The 20,788-nt window shown below is 41.2% G+C and overlaps 1 protein-coding gene across 1 annotated transcript in view; it reads left to right on the top strand.

Moving 5' to 3' along the window:
- Positions 1 to 13,582, top strand: part of shank3b (SH3 and multiple ankyrin repeat domains 3b) — a 33,996-nt gene extending 20,414 nt beyond the window's left edge. Inside the window, exons 13-27 of the mRNA XM_083902663.1 lie at positions 4,688 to 4,863; positions 4,960 to 5,073; positions 5,206 to 5,281; positions 6,468 to 6,550; positions 6,678 to 6,802; positions 6,885 to 7,020; positions 8,005 to 8,085; positions 8,177 to 8,194; positions 8,625 to 8,755; positions 8,846 to 8,939; positions 9,034 to 9,648; positions 9,809 to 10,102; positions 10,928 to 12,221; positions 12,311 to 12,337; positions 12,600 to 13,582. Of these exons, the coding sequence (XP_083758789.1) occupies positions 4,688 to 4,863; positions 4,960 to 5,073; positions 5,206 to 5,281; positions 6,468 to 6,550; positions 6,678 to 6,802; positions 6,885 to 7,020; positions 8,005 to 8,085; positions 8,177 to 8,194; positions 8,625 to 8,755; positions 8,846 to 8,939; positions 9,034 to 9,648; positions 9,809 to 10,102; positions 10,928 to 12,221; positions 12,311 to 12,337; positions 12,600 to 13,194 (3,859 nt within the window). The 3' untranslated portion in view covers positions 13,195 to 13,582. The remainder of the gene's footprint in view (positions 1 to 4,687; positions 4,864 to 4,959; positions 5,074 to 5,205; positions 5,282 to 6,467; positions 6,551 to 6,677; positions 6,803 to 6,884; positions 7,021 to 8,004; positions 8,086 to 8,176; positions 8,195 to 8,624; positions 8,756 to 8,845; positions 8,940 to 9,033; positions 9,649 to 9,808; positions 10,103 to 10,927; positions 12,222 to 12,310; positions 12,338 to 12,599) is intronic.
- Positions 13,583 to 20,788: the final 7,206 nt, after the last annotated feature.

The following is a 20,788-nucleotide window of genomic DNA, read 5'->3' as shown; positions in this document are numbered from 1 at the left end:
TTTTGTTTCATATATAAGTAGTACTTTTCATTCAGTGTATATATAGTACTCATGTTTCATATATAAGTAGTACTTTTCGTTCAGCACACACAGTACTTGTTGTGCACAGTATATACTGTAGCATATTGTCTAGTGTACATAGTACTTTTTGTTTCATATATAAGTAGTACTTTTCATTCAGTATATATAGTACTCATGTTTCATATATAAGTAGTACTTTTCGTTCAGCACACACAGTACTTGTTGTACACAGTATATACTGTAGCATATTGTCTAGTGTACATAGTACTTTTTGTTTCATATATAAGTAGTACTTTTCATTCAGTATATATAGTACTCATGTTTCATATATAAGTAGTACTTTTCGTTCAGCACACACAGTACTTGTTGTACACAGTATATACTGTAGCATATTGTCTAGTGTACATAGTACTTTTTGTTTCATATATAAGTAGTACTTTTCATTCAGTATATATAGTACTCATGTTTCATATATAAGTAGTACTTTTCGTTCAGCACACACAGTACTTGTTGTACACAGTATATACTGTAGCATATTGTCTAGTGTACATAGTACTTTTTGTTTCATATATAAGTAGTACTTTTCATTCAGTATATATAGTACTCATGTTTCATATATAAGTAGTACTTTTCGTTCAGCACACACAGTACTTGTTGTACACAGTATATACTGTAGCATATTGTCTAGTGTACATAGTACTTTTTGTTTCATATATAAGTAGTATTTTTCATTCAGCATATATAGTACTCATGTTTCATATGTAGTACTTTTTGTTCAGTTTAAATAGTATTTTTTGTTTCATATAAGTAGTACTTTTTTTCTCATATATGTAGTATTTTTCGTTCAGTATACATATTACTTTTCATTCAGTATACATAGTACTATTTGTTTCATATAAGTAGTACTTTTTGTTTCATATAGGTAGTACTTTTCATTCAGTATATATAGTACTTTTTGTTTCGTATATATGTAATACTTTTCGTTCAGTAAACAGAGTACTTTTCGTTCAGTATAAATAGTACTTTTTGTTTCATACAAGTACTACATTTTGTTTCATAATACTTTTTGTAGTACTTTTCATTCAGTATAAATAGTACTTTTTGTTTCATATATAAATAGTACTTTTCGTTCAGCATATATAGTACTCATGTTTCATATATAAGTAGTACTTTTCGTTCAGCACACATAGTACTTGTTGTACACAGTATATACTGTAGCATATTGTCAAGTGTACATAGTACTTTTTGTTTCATATATAAGTAGTACTTTTCATTCAGTATATATAGTACTTTTCATTCAGTGTATATATAGTACTTTTTGTTCAGTATACATAGTACTTTATGTTTCATATAAGTAGTACTTTTCGTTCAGCATACATAGTACTTTTCGTTCAGTATACATAGTACTTTTCGTTTAGTATACATAGTACTTTTTGTTTCATATAAGTAGTACTTTTTGTTTCATATATGTAGTACTTTAAGTTCAGTATATATAGTACTTTTCATTCAGTATACATAGTACGATTTGTTTCATATAAGTAGTACTTTTTGTTTCATATAGGTAGTACTTTTCATTCAGTATATATAGTACTTTTCATTCAGTATACATAGTACTTTTCGTTCAGTATACATAGTATTTTTCGTTTAGTGTACATAGTACTTTTTGTTTCATATAGGTAGTACTTTTCATTCAGTATATATAGTACTTTTCATTCAGTATACATAGTACTTTTTGTTCAGCATACATAGTACTTTTCATTCAGTATAAATAGTACTTTTTGTTTCATATATAAGTAGTACTTTTCGTTCAGCATATATAGTACTCATGTTTCATATGTAGTACTTTTCGTTCAGTTTAAATAGTATTTTTTGTATCATATAAGTAGTACTTTTCATTCAGTATATATAGTACTTTTCATTCAGTATACATAGTACTTTTTGTTCAGCATACATAGTACTTTGCATTCAGTATAAATAGTACTTTTTGTTTCATATATAAGTAGTACTTTTCATTCAGTGTATATATAGTACTCATGTTTCATATATAAGTAGTACTTTTCGTTCAGCACACACAGTACTTGTTGTACACAGTATATACTGTAGCATATTGTCTAGTGTACATAGTACTTTTTGTTTCATATATAAGTAGTACTTTTCATTCAGTATATATAGTACTCATGTTTCATATATAAGTAGTACTTTTCGTTCAGCACACACAGTACTTGTTGTACACAGTATATACTGTAGCATATTGTCTAGTGTACATAGTACTTTTTGTTTCATATATAAGTAGTACTTTTCATTCAGTATATATAGTACTCATGTTTCATATATAAGTAGTACTTTTCGTTCAGCACACACAGTACTTGTTGTACACAGTATATACTGTAGCATATTGTCTAGTGTACATAGTACTTTTTGTTTCATATATAAGTAGTACTTTTCATTCAGTATATATAGTACTCATGTTTCATATATAAGTAGTACTTTTCGTTCAGCACACACAGTACTTGTTGTACACAGTATATACTGTAGCATATTGTCTAGTGTACATAGTACTTTTTGTTTCATATATAAGTAGTACTTTTCATTCAGTATATATAGTACTCATGTTTCATATATAAGTAGTACTTTTCGTTCAGCACACACAGTACTTGTTGTACACAGTATATACTGTAGCATATTGTCTAGTGTACATAGTACTTTTTGTTTCATATATAAGTAGTATTTTTCATTCAGCATATATAGTACTCATGTTTCATATGTAGTACTTTTTGTTCAGTTTAAATAGTATTTTTTGTTTCATATAAGTAGTACTTTTTTTCTCATATATGTAGTATTTTTCGTTCAGTATACATATTACTTTTCATTCAGTATACATAGTACTATTTGTTTCATATAAGTAGTACTTTTTGTTTCATATAGGTAGTACTTTTCATTCAGTATATATAGTACTTTTTGTTTCGTATATATGTAATACTTTTCGTTCAGTAAACAGAGTACTTTTCGTTCAGTATAAATAGTACTTTTTGTTTCATACAAGTACTACATTTTGTTTCATAATACTTTTTGTAGTACTTTTCATTCAGTATAAATAGTACTTTTTGTTTCATATATAAATAGTACTTTTCGTTCAGCATATATAGTACTCATGTTTCATATATAAGTAGTACTTTTCGTTCAGCACACATAGTACTTGTTGTACACAGTATATACTGTAGCATATTGTCAAGTGTACATAGTACTTTTTGTTTCATATATAAGTAGTACTTTTCATTCAGTATATATAGTACTTTTCATTCAGTGTATATATAGTACTTTTTGTTCAGTATACATAGTACTTTATGTTTCATATAAGTAGTACTTTTCGTTCAGCATACATAGTACTTTTCGTTCAGTATACATAGTACTTTTCGTTTAGTATACATAGTACTTTTTGTTTCATATAAGTAGTACTTTTTGTTTCATATATGTAGTACTTTAAGTTCAGTATATATAGTACTTTTCATTCAGTATACATAGTACGATTTGTTTCATATAAGTAGTACTTTTTGTTTCATATAGGTAGTACTTTTCATTCAGTATATATAGTACTTTTCATTCAGTATACATAGTACTTTTCGTTCAGTATACATAGTATTTTTCGTTTAGTGTACATAGTACTTTTTGTTTCATATAGGTAGTACTTTTCATTCAGTATATATAGTACTTTTCATTCAGTATACATAGTACTTTTTGTTCAGCATACATAGTACTTTGCATTCAGTATAAATAGTACTTTTTGTTTCATATATAAGTAGTACTTTTCATTCAGTATATATAGTACTCATGTTTCATATATAAGTAGTACTTTTTCGTTCAGCACACACAGTACTTGTTGTACACAGTATATACTGTAGCATGTTGTCTAGTGTACATAGTACTTTTTGTTTCATATATAAGTAGTACTTTTCATTCAGTATATATAGTACTTTTCATTCAGTGTATATATAGTACTTTTTGTTCAGTATACATAGTACTTTGTGTTTCATATAAGTAGTACTTTTCGTTCAGCATACATAGTACTTTTCGTTCAGTATACATAGTACTTTTCGTTTAGTATACATAGTACTTTTTGTTTCATATAAGTAGTACTTTTTGTTTCATATATGTAGTACTTTAAGTTCAGTATATATAGTACTTTTCATTCAGTATACATAGTACGATTTGTTTCATATAAGTAGTACTTTTTGTTTCATATAGGTAGTACTTTTCATTCAGTATATATAGTACTTTTCATTCAGTATACATAGTACTTTTCGTTCAGTATACATAGTATTTTTCGTTTAGTGTACATAGTACTTTTTGTTTCATATAGGTAGTACTTTTCATTCAGTATATATAGTACTTTTCATTCAGTATACATAGTACTTTTTGTTCAGCATACATAGTACTTTGCATTCAGTATAAATAGTACTTTTTGTTTCATATATAAGTAGTACTTTTCATTCAGTATATATAGTACTCATGTTTCATATATAAGTAGTACTTTTCGTTCAGCACACACAGTACTTGTTGTACACACAGTATATACTGTGGCACGTTGTCTAGTGTAGTTGTATTTTCACTGTGCCTCTGTCTCCCTCTCTGACCCCTGACTCCTGACCTCTGACCCGTGTGCCCTCAGCCCCAGTGGGGCGGGTCACGTGGAGAACAGCCCCCCCTCGTCTCCACCTCTGACCCCTCAGATGAGGAAGAGGAGGCTCTACAGTGCCGTGCCCGGGCGAACCTTCATCGCCACGCGATCGCACGTCCCTCAGGGGCCGGGCGAGATCCAGCTGCACCGCGGAGAGAGGGTCAAAGGTCGGGGGGCCTTCGCTGTTGTCGCTGTTGTTTACTCGCAGCTGCTGCGTTGTTGTTGTTGTTGTTTACTGTTTGTTTGTTACATCTGTGTTGCAGTGTTGTCCATCGGCGAGGGCGGCTTCTGGGAGGGAAGCGTCAAAGGGCGGACGGGTTGGTTTCCCGCCGACTGTGTGGAAGAAGTGCAGATGAGGCAGTACGACCCCAGGCTGGGTAAATAATGCGAACACTAGGGGGCGCTCTCTCCCCCCCACACACACACACACACATACACACATATGCATTTAGCTAACTGTGTTTAACTGTAAATGTGTGTGTGTGTGTGTGTGTGTGTGTGTGTTTCAGAGACGAGAGAAGACAGGACCAAGAGGCTGTTCAGACACTACACTGTAGGATCCTATGACAACTACACCTCCTACAGGTGAAACACGGTTACTGCAACGCCCGCATTTCACAGCACACACACACACAGTGGAGGTTATGCAAATTAAGACTAAAAACATAAATGAAATAAATTATGACATTTCTACCAACAGTGATGGGACATTAAGATGCTAAAATATATATGATTTGTCTGTTTATATTCAAATAAAAACATTTTTCATTTAAAAAATACCCTAAAATTAGTTTTTTGTTTGTACATAACACACACAGGTAAACATTACACACTATTTCATTCATTATATTGCATCACGTACGACGTAACAAGGCAAAAACACCCGTTTTATCGAAGTATATGTCACACAATGTCAATATTAGCGCGCTAAAGTCAAGATATTGCGTAATAATATAATAAATTTAGCAATTTAATTAAAATTGTATAAAATTGTAAATGTATACAGTTGGAAATGTCTCCTGTGACTGATTTAAAGTAATTATTTGTCATTTAATGCACCTTTATATGCAGTTATTTTGACCAACAACAACAAAAATAAAGGTAGCCTCTGTAACGTTAGCAGTGCTTAGCTAGCACTAGCTTCCGGCTTTCGCCCTAAAAACATTAAATAATGACAAATGTTTATTTTCTACCAACAGTGAGGGGACATTAAATTAAATATATAATTTGTCTGCTTAAATTCATACAAAAACACAAATTTAATTTAAAAAATATCCTAAAATTTGATTTTTGTTTACATAAATGCCACACACACACACAGGTAAACATTACTATTATAGTCATTATATTTAAAAACTGTGTATCACGTAGTACGTAATGAGGCAAAAACATCCGTTTTAGTGCAATAAAGTGAAGATATTGAGACAAAATGTGATCAATTAAGCATTTTAATTCAAAAACGTTCATGTATACAGTTGGACTTGTCTCCTGAGACTGATTATTATTATTATTATTATTATTATTAATAATTATTTGTCATTTAATGCACCTTTATATGCAGTTGTTTTGACAAACAACAAGCGTAGGTAACGTTAGCCGTGCTTAGCTAGCACTAGCTTCCTGCATTCGTGTCCCTGAGGGACAAAATGGCTGCCAGCAGACAGACGTAAAAGGTTTTGTTGTTGTTTTTTTCCTTTAAAAGCTAACAAAATGAAAGCTGTTAGCTAACGTGAACGATAACGTGAATAACATTCATCGCCGTGTCTCTCAGCGACTACGTGATCGAGGAGAAGACGGCCGTGCTGCAGAAGAGAGAGAGCGAAGGATTCGGCTTCGTCCTGAGAGGAGCTAAAGGTATTTTTGTTAAATAACGACGACGACGACAAACGGAAAACTGCAACTCCCATGAGCCTCGGCGGCTATTGCTACGAAAAGCGTTGAATCGCGAATAATAAAAAAAAATACGACCGTCTGTTTCCAGCGGAGACGCCCATCGAGGAGTTCGCCCCCACGCCTGCGTTTCCCGCCCTTCAGTACCTGGAGTCGGTTGACCAAGGGGGCGTGGCCTGGAGGGCGGGGCTACGGACCGGAGACTTTCTCATAGAGGTAACACACCTGTCACCTGCGGTAATGTTTACATGTATATGAATAAAGCTTCACTGTATTTACCTGTATGTGTGTTTGTCAGGTGAACGGCACTGACGTGGTGAAGGTGGGTCACCGTCAGGTCGTCTCGCTGATCCGTCAGGGAGGAAGTCACCTGTTGATGAAAGTCGTGTCCGTGTCCAGGAAATCGGAATCATCCAACCTGATCAGGAAGAAAGGTGCCACTGCTGCTACTATTCTTTGATTTAATATTCGTCTTTATTTATCTAATTTGGTTACATAGCTACCTATGGCTAAGCCCCGCCCACTGGACCATCGTAGCTGAGTGTTAGCTTCACAACAGACTCGGATATTCTGTTCTGTTCCTGGGGTTTCATAACGTTGTAAGAGGAGTGAAATGATGAGCATGCTACATGTTGCTAACATTAGCTAATCGCTGCTAATGTTGTAGTCGGAACTCGGAATTTCCGAGGTTGTTTTGTATTAGTGTTTTTGTTTTATGGTATGTCAGTCAAACTCATAGTACTATGTAGTTTTTAACTGTAGACATGTTGCTAAGTACTAAATCGCTGTTACTGTATTCTAGTATTGCTAACAATAGCTAGCTGAAGATAAATTTGAGTCCATGGTCCGACTTCTCAACTGTGACTAAATAGAAAATAGAAAAGCAGCATAAGACAAACCATATAAAGCTTACTTGGCTATATATGTTGGCTAACATTGGCTAATAGTCGGCAACCTGAACACAAACGTTCGTTAAGTTTACTTGCTACTGTTAGCTACTTGCCACCAATGTTAAGACCAGATTCAGTGTTAGCATTAGCTCATTTTCACCGGCAAAACTACGAGAACCGATTTAGCCTCATGCTAACAACACAAGCTAACTGCACTACCATATGAAAGACCAGATTTAACCAAGAGTTTAAACTGTTTTTCTGCATTTTTTTTACAAACAAACTTCACTCAAACAACAGCCAAAAATGAGTGAGTTAAGGGGCGGAGTTTAGCTATAGGTCTTATATCATTTTTTTTAAATTTGATGAAATAAAAAGGCAGAATTTTGCTAAATACTAAACATTAAATTCAGAATAGAACTGTACGTAAAAGATGTTTATTTGTGTCTCTCTCTGTTCACTGGAGGACTTGACCCCACATTCTTTGTCTGCCCTCTAACTCTAATCTGATTGGTCCTCGCCATGTAGCCCCGCCCCCTCCCAAGCGAGCCCCTAGCACCTCGCTGACACTTCGTTCCAAGTCCATGACCGCTGACCTGGAGGAGATAGGTAAAGCAAACACAAACACACACTCTTTCTCTCACACACACACACACACACAGTCACAGCATTGTGTTGTTGACCTTTGTTCTCTCTGCAGCCAGGAGGAGGCGCTTCGGTGAGTCACATGGACTCGATGGTGCATCTGATGTTGTGTTTGTGGTTTTCAGCCTTGGCGGCGTGTGACGTCGGTGTTGTGTTGTCGGACTGTCGTGGTGTCATCGCCGTGCTTTAGCATGATGACGGTCTCGCTGTTAGCGGTCGTGGCTTGAGGAACGCTAAATGCTAACCGCGACGGCGGCCGGCGTCGATCGTTACCGGATAACATCCGAACATGACGGGATGTGGTCGTTACTGGTGTTAGCGTGATTGGAATACGAATAATCGTCTCATGCTAATTTTCCGCTTAAGTTCAAACGTTTGACCTTGAGCGAAAGCAGCAAACGTGCAATTCCTATCGCGACCTCTGTGCTGTCATGATGTCGTGAAGGCTGTTTCGTTAAACGTCTTTGTTTGTTCACGTCGTTCTCCGTGTCTCCCCCCTCCAGAGAAACTGGACGAGATGTTGGCTAGCAGTCAGCAGGAAGTGGTCCTCAGGGCGCGCCCATCGGACGACTTCAGGGCGGCGACAGTCAAACAGAGACCGACGAGCCGGCGGATCACCCAGGCCGAGATTAACGTGAGACGCTAGCTAACGAAAGCTAATTCGCTTCGCCCCGATGTTGGGGAGGTTTTTCACGTCATATTTGTTTCCCGTGTGTTTGTTCAGTCGCTGTTCGAGCGTCAGGGTCTGGTTCCGCCCTCGGCCCCGGAGAAGACCACCATGCCTTTACCCCGAGGAATGTCCAGAACCAAGAGTTTCGGTGAGAAAAACAACAACAACAACAACAACAACACACTCACAGGAAGTTTGGCGTTCTCGTCTTTAACGTCACGTCTCCATGGTTACCGCGACAGGCACACCCGAGGACGACAGGATCACCGCCCTGATCAACGAGAGTCGGTTTCCGCGCAGCTCCTCGCTGACCGACAGCTTCATCCCGCCGCCTCCGCAGACGGCTCCGCCTCCTCCTCCCTCCTCGCCGCTCTTCCTCCTCGACTCTGGACCCCCGCCGTCCTTCCTGCCGCCGCCTCCCCCGGCCAGAGGGGAGGGGCTGACGCGCTCCAGCTTCAAACCGGGGGCGGAGCCGCGGCTGCACGAGCTCGCCGACTCGCCGTCGAGGAGCCACGCCCACGCCGAGCGGCAGAGGAAGGCGAGGTCCATGATCATCCTGCAGGACACGCCCCCGCCGCCGCTGCAGCCCGACACGCACTCCGCTGCCGCCGCCGCCGCCGCACACACGCTGCACACCGCTACGCACACCGCCACGCACACGCTTCACACCACCACCACGCACACCTCCACGCTGTCCCTCCACAGCACCAGCCCCGCCCTTGGCCACTCGCCGCTGTCACGCCGCCGGGCTCGACCAATAGAAAACCCTTATGCTAACGTGGGACAGCAGGCTCCGCCCACCAAACCGCAGAGGAGGAAGTCGCCTTTGTTGAAACAACTTCCTGTAGAGGAGCAGGGTTAGGACTTTCGTTTTTATCAATTTGTGCATGTTGTTAGCTTAAATGATAAAGTTGCTATACTCACGAGGTCTTGTTCACGTCCACGATCGAGACACAGCTATAAAAACCAATGCCTCCAAATCCTGACACTCATTCGTCTTTTTGCTGTTTCTTCCAGGACTCGGCCTCAGAGATCACGATTCGTCCAAGTTAGATGTGGGTGGGCCCGGCAGCCCCAGCAGGGCGGAGCTGTACCAGCAGCAGGTTCTTTCAGAGCGTGCTCGGGTTCAGGGCCGCCGGTCGTCCCTCTTCCTCTCTGTCGAGGGGGCGGGGTCAGACAACCAGACACCGCCCCTTCTGACTCAGAGCCATTCGATGGACGACCTCGGCGAGCTTCCTCCCCCCGCCCCGGTCCTGTCGCCTTCGCCGACGCCTCACACCTTCCTCCACCCGCTGACGGGGAAACCTCTGGGTAAGTCCAGCGCCGCCACTCTACGTGGTCTCGTCGCAGAATTCATGACGTAGAATTGGCGTCAAGACTTTTCTAGATAAACCTTAAGATTTGTGGTATTAATCTCCAAGGAGAGGCCAACGGTCCAACCCCCAGGGCCTTTCCGCGTGGAGTTTGCAGGTTCTCCGGGTTCCTCTCACAACAAAAACATGCAGAGGTTAATTGGACATTCTAAAATTGACTGTAGGAGCATGAATGGTTGTTTGTCTGGCGATCTTTCAAGAGTGTACCCCACCTTTCGCCCAAGGCTTGTAGGTTCTCTAGGACAAATCATTTAGGTAGGACTGAACTCTGAGGTATGCAGTGAAATTCTAGTATGGCCGGGAATTTGGAGCATTCCACAACGTAAATAAGGACCTTTGACAGATCTTTGAGGGACTTTGACAGATCTTTGAGGAAACGTTGACAGATCTTTGAGGGACTTTGGCTGTTTGAGGACCTTTGACAGATCTTTGAGGACCGTTGACAGATATTTGAGGACTTTTGACAGATATTTGAGGACTTTTGACAGATATTTGAGGACCGTTGACAGATCTTTGAGGACCGTTGACAGATATTTGAGGACCGTTGACAGATCTTTGAGGACCGTTGACAGATCTTTGAGGACCGTTGACAGATATTTGAGGGACTTTGACAGATCTTTGAGGGACTTTGACAGATCTTTGAGGATTGTTGAAAGATCTTTGAGGACCTTTGACATATCTTTGAGGGACTATTGCAGATGTAGTAAACCCCAACAGAACCTTGAAGCTCCCTCCACCTTCACTCTCTCTCTTCCTTCTTCAGACCCTTCCTCTCCACTCGCCCTGGCTCTTGCTGCACGAGAACGAGCGCTCACCGCCCGGACGCCGAGCCCCGAGCCTCGAACCAAACACGCGTCTGCCTCCACCACGCCCATCCCCACCCCGGCTGCGAGCCCAGAGGGCCGACACAAGCGCACCCCTCTCGCCACCCCTCAGAGCAGCCCCGAGCCGCGATCCAAGCGCACCACCCCGCAGACCAGCCCGGAACAGCGAACCAAGCGCGCCACTCCTCAAACCAGCCCCGAGCTGAGGCACAAACGCATCATAACCCCGCCTCTCTTCCCCGATGGACAAGTGGAGCGTCCAGAGACAGAGGGAGGGGTGACGTCGCCCGCCGCCCCCTCCCCCGAGCGCTGGAGGCCCACCCCCTTGCCGCCGCTGTCCAATGAGAGTCACTCACAGTCGCTGATTGACAGGCGCAGGAGCCTGACGGTGGGCAGCTCTGAGGAGGAGGGCGGGGCTTACACTGTGACACTCCCACCAGCATTGTTGTCATCCAGTGATGAGGAAACGAGGGAGGAGCTGCGCAGGATTGGTTTAGTGACTCCGCCCCTCGCCTTTTCCAATGCGGGGGCTCCTCCCCCGTCCTCCCTCACCCTGTTGCCACGACGAGGTGGAGAGGGAGGCGGAGAGAGCGGTTCTGACTTGGGTCGACAAGGGGAAGAGGAGGAAGGAGGCGACGATCGGCTACACGATAGCGCCTCCTCGCCGAGCTCACTCCCGCCCTCCATCACTTTGGCCTCGCCTCCCGCTCCCCCCTCCCCCTCCTCCCCACCAGCGGCTCACCCGTCCTCCTCGTCCACGGTCACTTCCCCGTCGGGCCTGAAGCCACGCCTTCGTTCGCCCATCGGCCGCGGTCGCTCCGCGCTCCGCGACCCGCTGCTGAAGCAGTCGTCGGACAGCGAGCTCCTCCCCTCCGCCGCCTCCTCCTCGCCCTCCTCGCCGCTCTGCTCCTCCCCCACCAGCGGTGGCAGGCAGCCGCGCTACCTGTTCCAGAGGCGGTCCAAGCTCTGGGGGGGCGGGGACGACCGCGGGGACGAGCGCCGCGGCTTCAGTCCAGAGGACGGGGGACGCCCGGCTGCACTGGGAGGTCAGGGCTCGGGGTCGGTTGTGGATTTGACGAGCCGGTCCGCATCGGCGCTGGAGCTGAGTGGGAGGGCCGGGTCCGGACTGGATCTCGCTAACAGGCTACAGCTGCTCAACAAAGACAGTCACTCTCTGGGGGAGGAGCCTAGCCCCCTCGACCCAGGTCGGAGGTCACCTGTAGGTGGCGCCAGGTAAGATGGAAAATACTGCAGTACTGAGCTGTACGTACGTGCATGTGTACGTGTGTTTTTAACGTCATCTAATGTTTGTCTTGTTCCAGATGTGTGGACAGTGGAGAGAGTAAATCGTAGGTTTTTGTCTCTGGTAAACACTTCTCGTTATCGCCAAGTCACGCTAACAGCTAACTAACGTGCAACTTCTTCGCAGATGACTAACGACTAAAAATCTCTGAATGAATGATTTGCCTCTCTGGCTTTGGAATCAACCGTTAGCTAAACTTCTGTGTTCGGATAAGCTAACCATAGATAGGAAGTGGGTACTGGTCCCGTTTGAATCAATGCTAATACCAGTACTTTTTACGGTACGTCCTTCTCTTTGATTTGTCGCAGGTTGTTCTCCAGTCTCGGGGAACTCCACACCATCTCCCAGCGAGGGTATGGCTCGAGCTACACCGTTCGACCAGGCAGCCGCTACCCTGTCACCCGCCGGAGCCCCTCCCCCTCTCCTTCCCCCTCCGATAGGTCGATAGGACTCGCCTCCTCCCCCACGCCCTGTTCTGAACGGCCAGATCTAAGCTCGGGTCGCGGTCTGACCATCCTGAAGTCGTCCAGTCTCAGCCTCCCCTCGGAACCGAAGGAGGTCCGCTTTGTGATGCGGAGCGCCAGCGCGCGGACCCGGTCCCGCTCGCCCTCGCCGTCGCCGCACGCCTCCCCGTGCCCCTCGCCGGTGCTCAGCGGCCCCCTGCTGGCCCTGCGGCCGTGGCGGCAGCGGCCCCTCAACCTGTGGAATAAATACGACGTGGGCGACTGGCTGGAGAGCGTGGGCCTGGCCGAACACCGCCAGCGCTTCCAGGACCACGAGATCGAGGGCTCCCACCTCCCCGCCCTCACCAAGGAGGACTACGTGGAGCTGGGCGTCACCAGACTGGGCCACCGCATCAACATCGAGAGGGCGCTGAGACAGCTGCTGGACGGTTCCACTTGACCCCATCACCTCTGACCGCTCACCCTTAGGGATCTTGAACTGTGACCTCATAAGCCCTGACCTTTGGTCAGACGTTAGGCCGTTTCTGACTAGGATATCTTAGCAATGACTGAATCTTGAAACCTTTTTACTATCGCAGAGCCCGACTCTCTGAAAGACCTCTGTGGCTTTTTGTCTCCTCGCCTGTTTGATCAACCGTCGGCGGTCGGACCGAGCTCTGTGTCCGTTAGCGTCTGTTAGCATCGAGTATCCACTGATCAACCAAACTCATACTTTCTCAATTTAGCAGGTCAGATGCTAACTACACAGCAACTGACACTGACGCCATTTTGAATCTTGAAGGCCTTCGTTTAGACGGCAACCCAATTTGGATTTTTAATCAGATTCAGATAGGATTTCGATTCCACAGACCGTATCCGCCACATAGCTAATTTCGCCCCGCAATGGATACGTCAGCGTCTCCGCTTCCACCGACTCCGACTCCGTTCTAGTTATGCTAGGTGGTCAGATTCAGATCGCGCATGCCTCCGAATCTGATTTGGGCTTCGATCTGAACGAGGCCCGAATAAACTGAACAAACCCGTTTATGTCCCAACGTTGACTTTAAGTTCTAAGAACGTCCAAAAGTCAAACTTCAGAGACAAATACAAGAACCATTTTCCTCTTTGCTGTCTACGATGCGTCGCTACGTTAATGCTCTGTTAGCACTTTTCAAAACTTGAAGCAACATCTCAGGTTTTCCACGTCAGATCTCCGCGAGTCCCGTTGTTACCGATTCAATAACTCCCGGAGATCTTTAGCAGTAGCATATTAGCTGAAATATGACATAGACAACTCTCTGAATTGTAGCTAATTGAGCTAGCTTTCCCAACAAAATATCCACGACAAATCTCTCCATACCTTTAGACACTTTATTCAATGTCCTTGTGTTAGCTAGCTAGTGTTGATTTGCTGAAGCTAGCTTCGCGGGACACGGAGCTAAGCTTGAGCGAGGGTTTGTTGATCAAACAGCTGACGCGTCAAACCGATCGCAGATATATGGAGGCGGGTTCTTCGCCTCTGCACAGGAGTTAGCGGGCGATTAGCGAGCTAATGGGCGTCTAACGACAGCGACGTTTATCTGTTCCTTTACGAGACAAAAAACAAAACAAAAACAGTTCTTGTGTCTTAGCATTTTCTTCAGTTTTGCAGTTATCGCTCACGAAGACTTTGTGTTAACTTTACGTTCATTATCTTAACGCCGATCGTTTTTACGGAAATAACAAGTAATAATAATAATAATAATAATGTGGTGGTGATGACTTAACCGAGTTTTAATAGTTTGGAAAATGGGTTTTTGGGTTTTTTGGAGTTCTTTTTATGATTTGACAATGAGTTGAATTCCCAGGTTGTTTTGGCGGCGATGTTCTTTTGGAATTCATGATGATTTGTCAATGACGTCGTGCTGATGTGCTGTGTTTCAGGGAGAGCTGCAGCTCCAACTGTAAACCTCTGGTTTCTAACCTGCTTATCGAGGGCTTACTGTACATGGTGCTATTTGTTTAAAGCCATCTGTACAGAAAAAATACCTTTTTCTCCTCCTCTTCCTCCTTTATTCTCCTCACGCTAACCCCCCCCCCCCGCACAAAATCTTAGGTTCACCCTTTTAATGTTTAATCCCTGAATCCAATCATCCAAGTTTTGGCTTCACCCGCCGCGCAAAAGTCACTTGTCCGAAACCAGGCCATATATGGAGTTTCCTCCCTGCCATATTAGGGACTTCCTCCCTGCCATATGTGGAGTTTCCTCCAGATAATGTACAGTTTCCTAAACAGCCCAAATAACCTTTGCACACATTTGTAGGACATTTTTAAAAGAATTATTCTGATTTAATTTTAATTGGTTAGTTTGTCAAAAAAAAAAAAAAGTTCTCAATAGAAGGAACCAAAATCAAAAATTGTATCATCTTATAAATGCCAAGAAAACACAAATAAAACCATCTATTCAACAATAAAACGACTTAAATGAATAACGAGCTAACATACGTCAAACTGTGGAATCGTCAAATGTTTGGCAAAACTAGCCAATTGTTGAAATTAGCTGCTACGGGGGCGGGGTTTGTTCGAGCTAGCGTAGCCCAAGACATGAGAAGCAAACTGTTAGCTTAACCGAAACTGGGAGGGAAAAAGAAGCTAGCTAAATGTTGTATCTTCGCGAACAGGGTCTTCAGGAAAAATAGAATAGAAGTTCTCAATAGAAGGAACCAAAATCAAAAATGTTACATTTTATCATCTTATAAATGCCAAGAAAACAAAAATAAAACCATCTATTCAACAATAAACGACCTAAATGAATAACGAGCTAACAAACGTCAAACTGTGGAATCGTCAAATGTTTGGCAAAACTAGCCAATTGTTGAAATTAGCTGCTACGAGGGGGTTTGTTTGAGTTAGCGTAGCCCAAGACATGAGAAGCAAACTGTTAGCTTAACCGAAACTGGGAGGGAAAAAGAAGAAGCTAGCTAAATGTTGTATCTTCGCTAACAGGGTCGTGAGGGGGAAAAAAATGCCGCTAACTGCTGCTAATAAAAAAAAACCACACAGCTAATTTCACCGAAACCGTTGCGTATTGTCGTCTTTTTAACGACGTACAGAAGACGCGTCGATTCCCTTCTGAAGCACAATCAACGTCGCAGTGCCTGTTTCCACGCGAACCGCGGCAGCGCAGGAGTTTAGAATGTACCATAGTCCGTGTACAGCTCATTAGAGTAGACGCTATAGACTCTATTATATATATTACAGTAGAATAATGTAGCCATAGTGTAATATATATCTACAAAGTACGGTAGAAAATACGATTTATACGGTAATATTTTGGTAGTTTATGAAGTCTTTATCCATATGATATGATATTCAGACTTTGTAAACACCTATATATCAGCTGCTAGCGTGACTTTGCGCTAACGTTATCGCACGAGAAAAAGTCGAGTTCCAAAACATCAAAACTCACATTTTGACCAAACATGGCTCCTCCCACATGGATGTATAAAAACAGCACGATACGACGCAGCCAATCAGCCTTCTGCTAGTTTGCCCCCCCGGTGGCCAACTGCAGTACTACAACATCTCCACTGACCATAAAAATTAAAACTTTCCTCAAACTAATTACGTGCAGACTTTTTGAGCAACAAAGGTTTTATATTTTCACAATCTTTTCTCAGAATCCAGACGAGTTATTTTTATGAGCGAGATCTTAACGCAGGAGGAAGGAAAAACGTTTACGAACTATTGCTGTGAGCAGTTTTACACCAGTGACGCCACCTCAGCGCCACGTTTAAGGGTTTTGCAGCAGAAATTTGTGACTGGTTGATATCGTTTGGTGTAGAATTAACACGGCGTCACGATGCCCATATTTGTAATAGCAAAACTATATTTTATAGGTGATTATAAAATGGTAAGAAGCCATAAAAGATAAAAAAATCAGTTTTCACACAATAATAAAGAGATTCTACGACAATTTACTAACTCTGAAATGTGAATTCCATGCCGCGCAACCTTTGTTGACTGTTGCCGCAAAGAAAATAATCGTTATACGACGCGGCTAACGTGACCGTTTAGACGCCTACGGAACGTTTAAATGAACGGTGCCTTCAAATGCGCCGTCAAACGCCTCGTGTTTATGATAATATCGCAAGTGAAAAGAAAACTTCAAATTTCGCAAATTGGGACATTTCCATTTTACCCGCGCGCTAGCTGACGTAGTTGTTGCCAAGTAACGGGACTCTCAGGACGCGAACAACGCTCTCCGCGTCGTTAGCGCAAGTTAGCAACGACCGTTTGAAGGCACCGCGACGGACGTCGAATCTGAAGAGTCCTGGTTTTTACGGAGAACAAGAAAGTGCCTGATGTGCAGCTGTTTACACTGAGTGAATATCACAGATATATATATACATATATATACAAATATACTGTATATATCTGTGAAGTATATACATTAAGACTAAAGTCTGCTGAACAGGGTCATTCACAGAACAGGAAAAGATATGTACGAAGCTCGTAGATCGTGTGACCTCCATCAGGTCCCCGAGAACAATCCTGTATTCAACTGTCGTGGGATTTCAGCCAATCAGAAACACGACCGACTCACCTGCTGCTAAGTGCTCACCTGTGACAGAAATCGCTGGGAAAAAGTAGTTCCTCGTTTTGTGAATTCTGCTTTCTGTTTGTCACCGGTTAACGAATATCCACAGAAGAGGAAATGAAATGAAAATTTTGTCAAATGAAAAAAAAAATTGTCAAATTCAAAAAAAAATGTCAAATTCAAAAATAATTTGTCGAATTCTAAAAAAAAATTGTCAAATTCTAAAAAAAAATTGTCAAATTCTAAAAAAAAATTGCCAAATTCTAAAAAAAAATTGTCAAATTCTAAAAAAAAATTGTCAAATTCTAAAAAAAAAAAATTAAATTCTAAAAAAAAATTGTCAAATTCTAAAAAAATTGTCAAATAAAAAAAAAACATTTTTGTCTAATTCCAAAATTGTTTGTCAAATTCAAAACAGATTTTTGTCAAATTCAAAAATTGATTGCCAAATTCAAAAAAGGGGTTTTTCCAAATTCAAAAAAAGATTTTTGTTAAATTCAAAAAAAGATTTTTGTCTAATTCCAAGATTGTTTGTTAAATCTCAGTCAATATTGTTGTCAAATTCCAAAATGTTTTCAAATTCCAGAAATATTTTTGTAAAATTCAAATAATGTTTTTGTCAAATTCCAAAATGTTTTCAAATTCCAGAAATATTTTTGTCAAATTCCAGAAATATTTTTGTCAAATTCCAGAAATATTTTGTCAAATTCAAAAATGTTGTCAAATTAGAAAATTGTTTGTCAAATCCAATTGTTTTATTTGTCAAATGCAATTTTTTTTTTTATGTCTTTAATTGAACGTTAAAAAATACGTAAACACGTAAACGTTCGGTCGTTTAAAGTCAAAGTTCTTCCAATAACAAACAAAAAAAAACACAAACAGCAACAGGAAGTGACTCCTGAGCTCGTTGCTGATTGGCTGAGAATCCTGACTTCTTTTTTTTCCCTCCTGATTTTTACTTTGTTCTGATGGTTTTATGATGGTTACACCCCTCCCTGCTCTTCCTCTTCCTCTTCCTCTTCCTCTTCCTCTTCCTCTTCCTCTTCCTCTTCCTCTTCCTCCTCTTCTCTGGCTTCCTCTTTCTACAGTACGTTTGTAGTTTCTTCTGGAGTGAGTGGTGTGTGTTGTAGTTTCTTTTCTTTTCTAAAACTCTTCTTCAAAGAGCACACGATGACAAACTGCTGAGCTCTGCAACAACGAGACTGTCGTCTTTATAATAAACTCTCATTTATTACAAAGTCAACGCCGCGACTTCCTGTCTGCTTCTTTCAAAATAAGAGCTGTAGAGGCTGCCGAGAGGACGAGAAGACGAGAAGACGAGAAGACGAGAGGACGAGAGGACGAGAGGACGAGAGGACGACCTCGCTGACCAGCAGAGCTGAGAGTTAATGATTGACAGGTTTGAACTCAGCTGAATCACAACCACACAACTGTGACACAACAACCACACTGAAGCTAATCTGTAATCTGGATTAGGTTCATATAGAACTTGTTAAAACAGCAATCTTGTTCAGAAGAAAAAAAAAAAAATCAGATTTTTCATATTTAAGTCAGGATACGGTATAATCGTGATATTTAAGTCCCGATACAATATCGCGATATTTAAGTCACGATATATCATCACGATGCGATATCATCACCATATTTAAGTCACCATACGATATCATGATATTTAAGTCACCATACGATATAATAGCAATATTTAAGTCACAATACGATATCATCACCATATTTAAGTCACGATACGATATCATCGCCATATTTAAGTCACGATACGATATCATTGCCATATTTTACTCACGATATATCATCACGATACGATATCATGATATTTAAGTCACGATACGATATAATCGCAATATTTAAGTCACAATACGATATCATCACTATATTTAAGTCACGATACGATATCATTGCCATATTTAAGTCACGATATATCGTCACGATACGATATCATCATGATATTTAAGTCACGATACGATATAATCGCAATATTTAAGTCACAATACGATATCATCACCATATTTAAGTCACGATACGATATCATTGCCATATTTAAGTCACGATATATCGTCACGATACGATATCATCATGATATTTAAGTCACGATACGATATAATCGCGATATTTAAGTCACGATATATCATCACAATACGATATAATCGCGATATTTAAGTCGCAATATATCATTGCGATATTTAAGTGAGGATACGTTATCACAATATTTTAGTCACGATATTTAAGTCGGGATACAATATTGCGATATTTTAGTCAGGAAACGATATTGCGATATTTAAGTCATGATGCGATATCACATTTTAGTCACAATATTTAAGTCATGATATTTTAGTCAGGATACGATATTTTTTACGTCCATTATAATAGTTACAATATTTGCGTACACCATATGATGACTTTTTCTTCTGCTTCCTGACCGCGTGAACCACAGACCGTTGTGTGTCGGCCATTTTGTGCCAAGACGACCCAGTTTTGCTTGTTTCTTCTTTTTGTTAATCAGAATCTTTAAATGCTAACGTTGTTCTGTCTGTGAAGCATTTAAACAAACTATTTATTCATTTACTTTGAGATTTTTACTAATTTATTTAAGGTCTGGTTTTGTGGACTTTAATCTCTTTTTTTTTGTTTTTATTTCAACTTAAAGGAGGATTAAAGTTTGAAAACTGAAAATACAAAGACTTTATATTTTGGTCTGAGTCTTTGTGTGTCTTTGTGTGTCTTTGTGAGTCTGTTGTTGATTGGTTGAAGCACTGATTGCTAACTCAGCGCAGACTAGAGAATCCAGTCAGGAAACAGAATGACTTCAGAGACTGCAGCTAACACAGTAGCAAACACTGCAGCTAACACAATAGCAAACACTGCAGCTAACACGGTAGCAAACACAGCAGCTAACACAGTAGCTAGCAGCACTCGTGTGTTTCCTCTGAAGAATAAACGTCACGTTTGAAGAAACAGACTCTTGTCGTCGCACAAACAGGAAGTCGTGTGGAACACGTCGAAAGGTTTGTGGAAGAAAATGTGTTTTGTTCATTTTAAACGATGCTAATTCTTGCTACTGCTAAAAGCTAACTGGTTTATGAAGCTAACGGTTGAGTTTGTTTCTCTGTTTGATTTTTAAATCGTAGGTACGCGCGTTTGCTACGTTTAAGTTTAGCCCGAGATGTTTCTGTATTTCTTTTACGACTTTTGTTTGACGGAAAAACAAGAACAACTTTGTCATCGTTGACGATGTTTAAGTCACGATAGATTGGCACGATATTTAAGTGACGATACGATATCATTGTGATATTAAAGTCACGATACGTTATCATCGCGATATTAAAGTCACAATACGTTATCGTGATATTAAAGTCACAATACGTTATCATCGCGATATTTAAATCGCAATAAGTTATCATAGCGATATTGAAGTCACAATATGTTACCGCGATATTTAAGTCACGATACGTTATCATCG

Source organism: Microchirus variegatus, assembly GCF_963457635.1.
Source record: "Microchirus variegatus genome assembly, chromosome: 16".
Taxonomy (NCBI): Eukaryota; Metazoa; Chordata; class Actinopteri; order Pleuronectiformes; family Soleidae; genus Microchirus; species Microchirus variegatus.
Note: the sequence above shows the minus strand (reverse complement) of the source record. Positions and strands in the feature narration are given on the sequence as shown.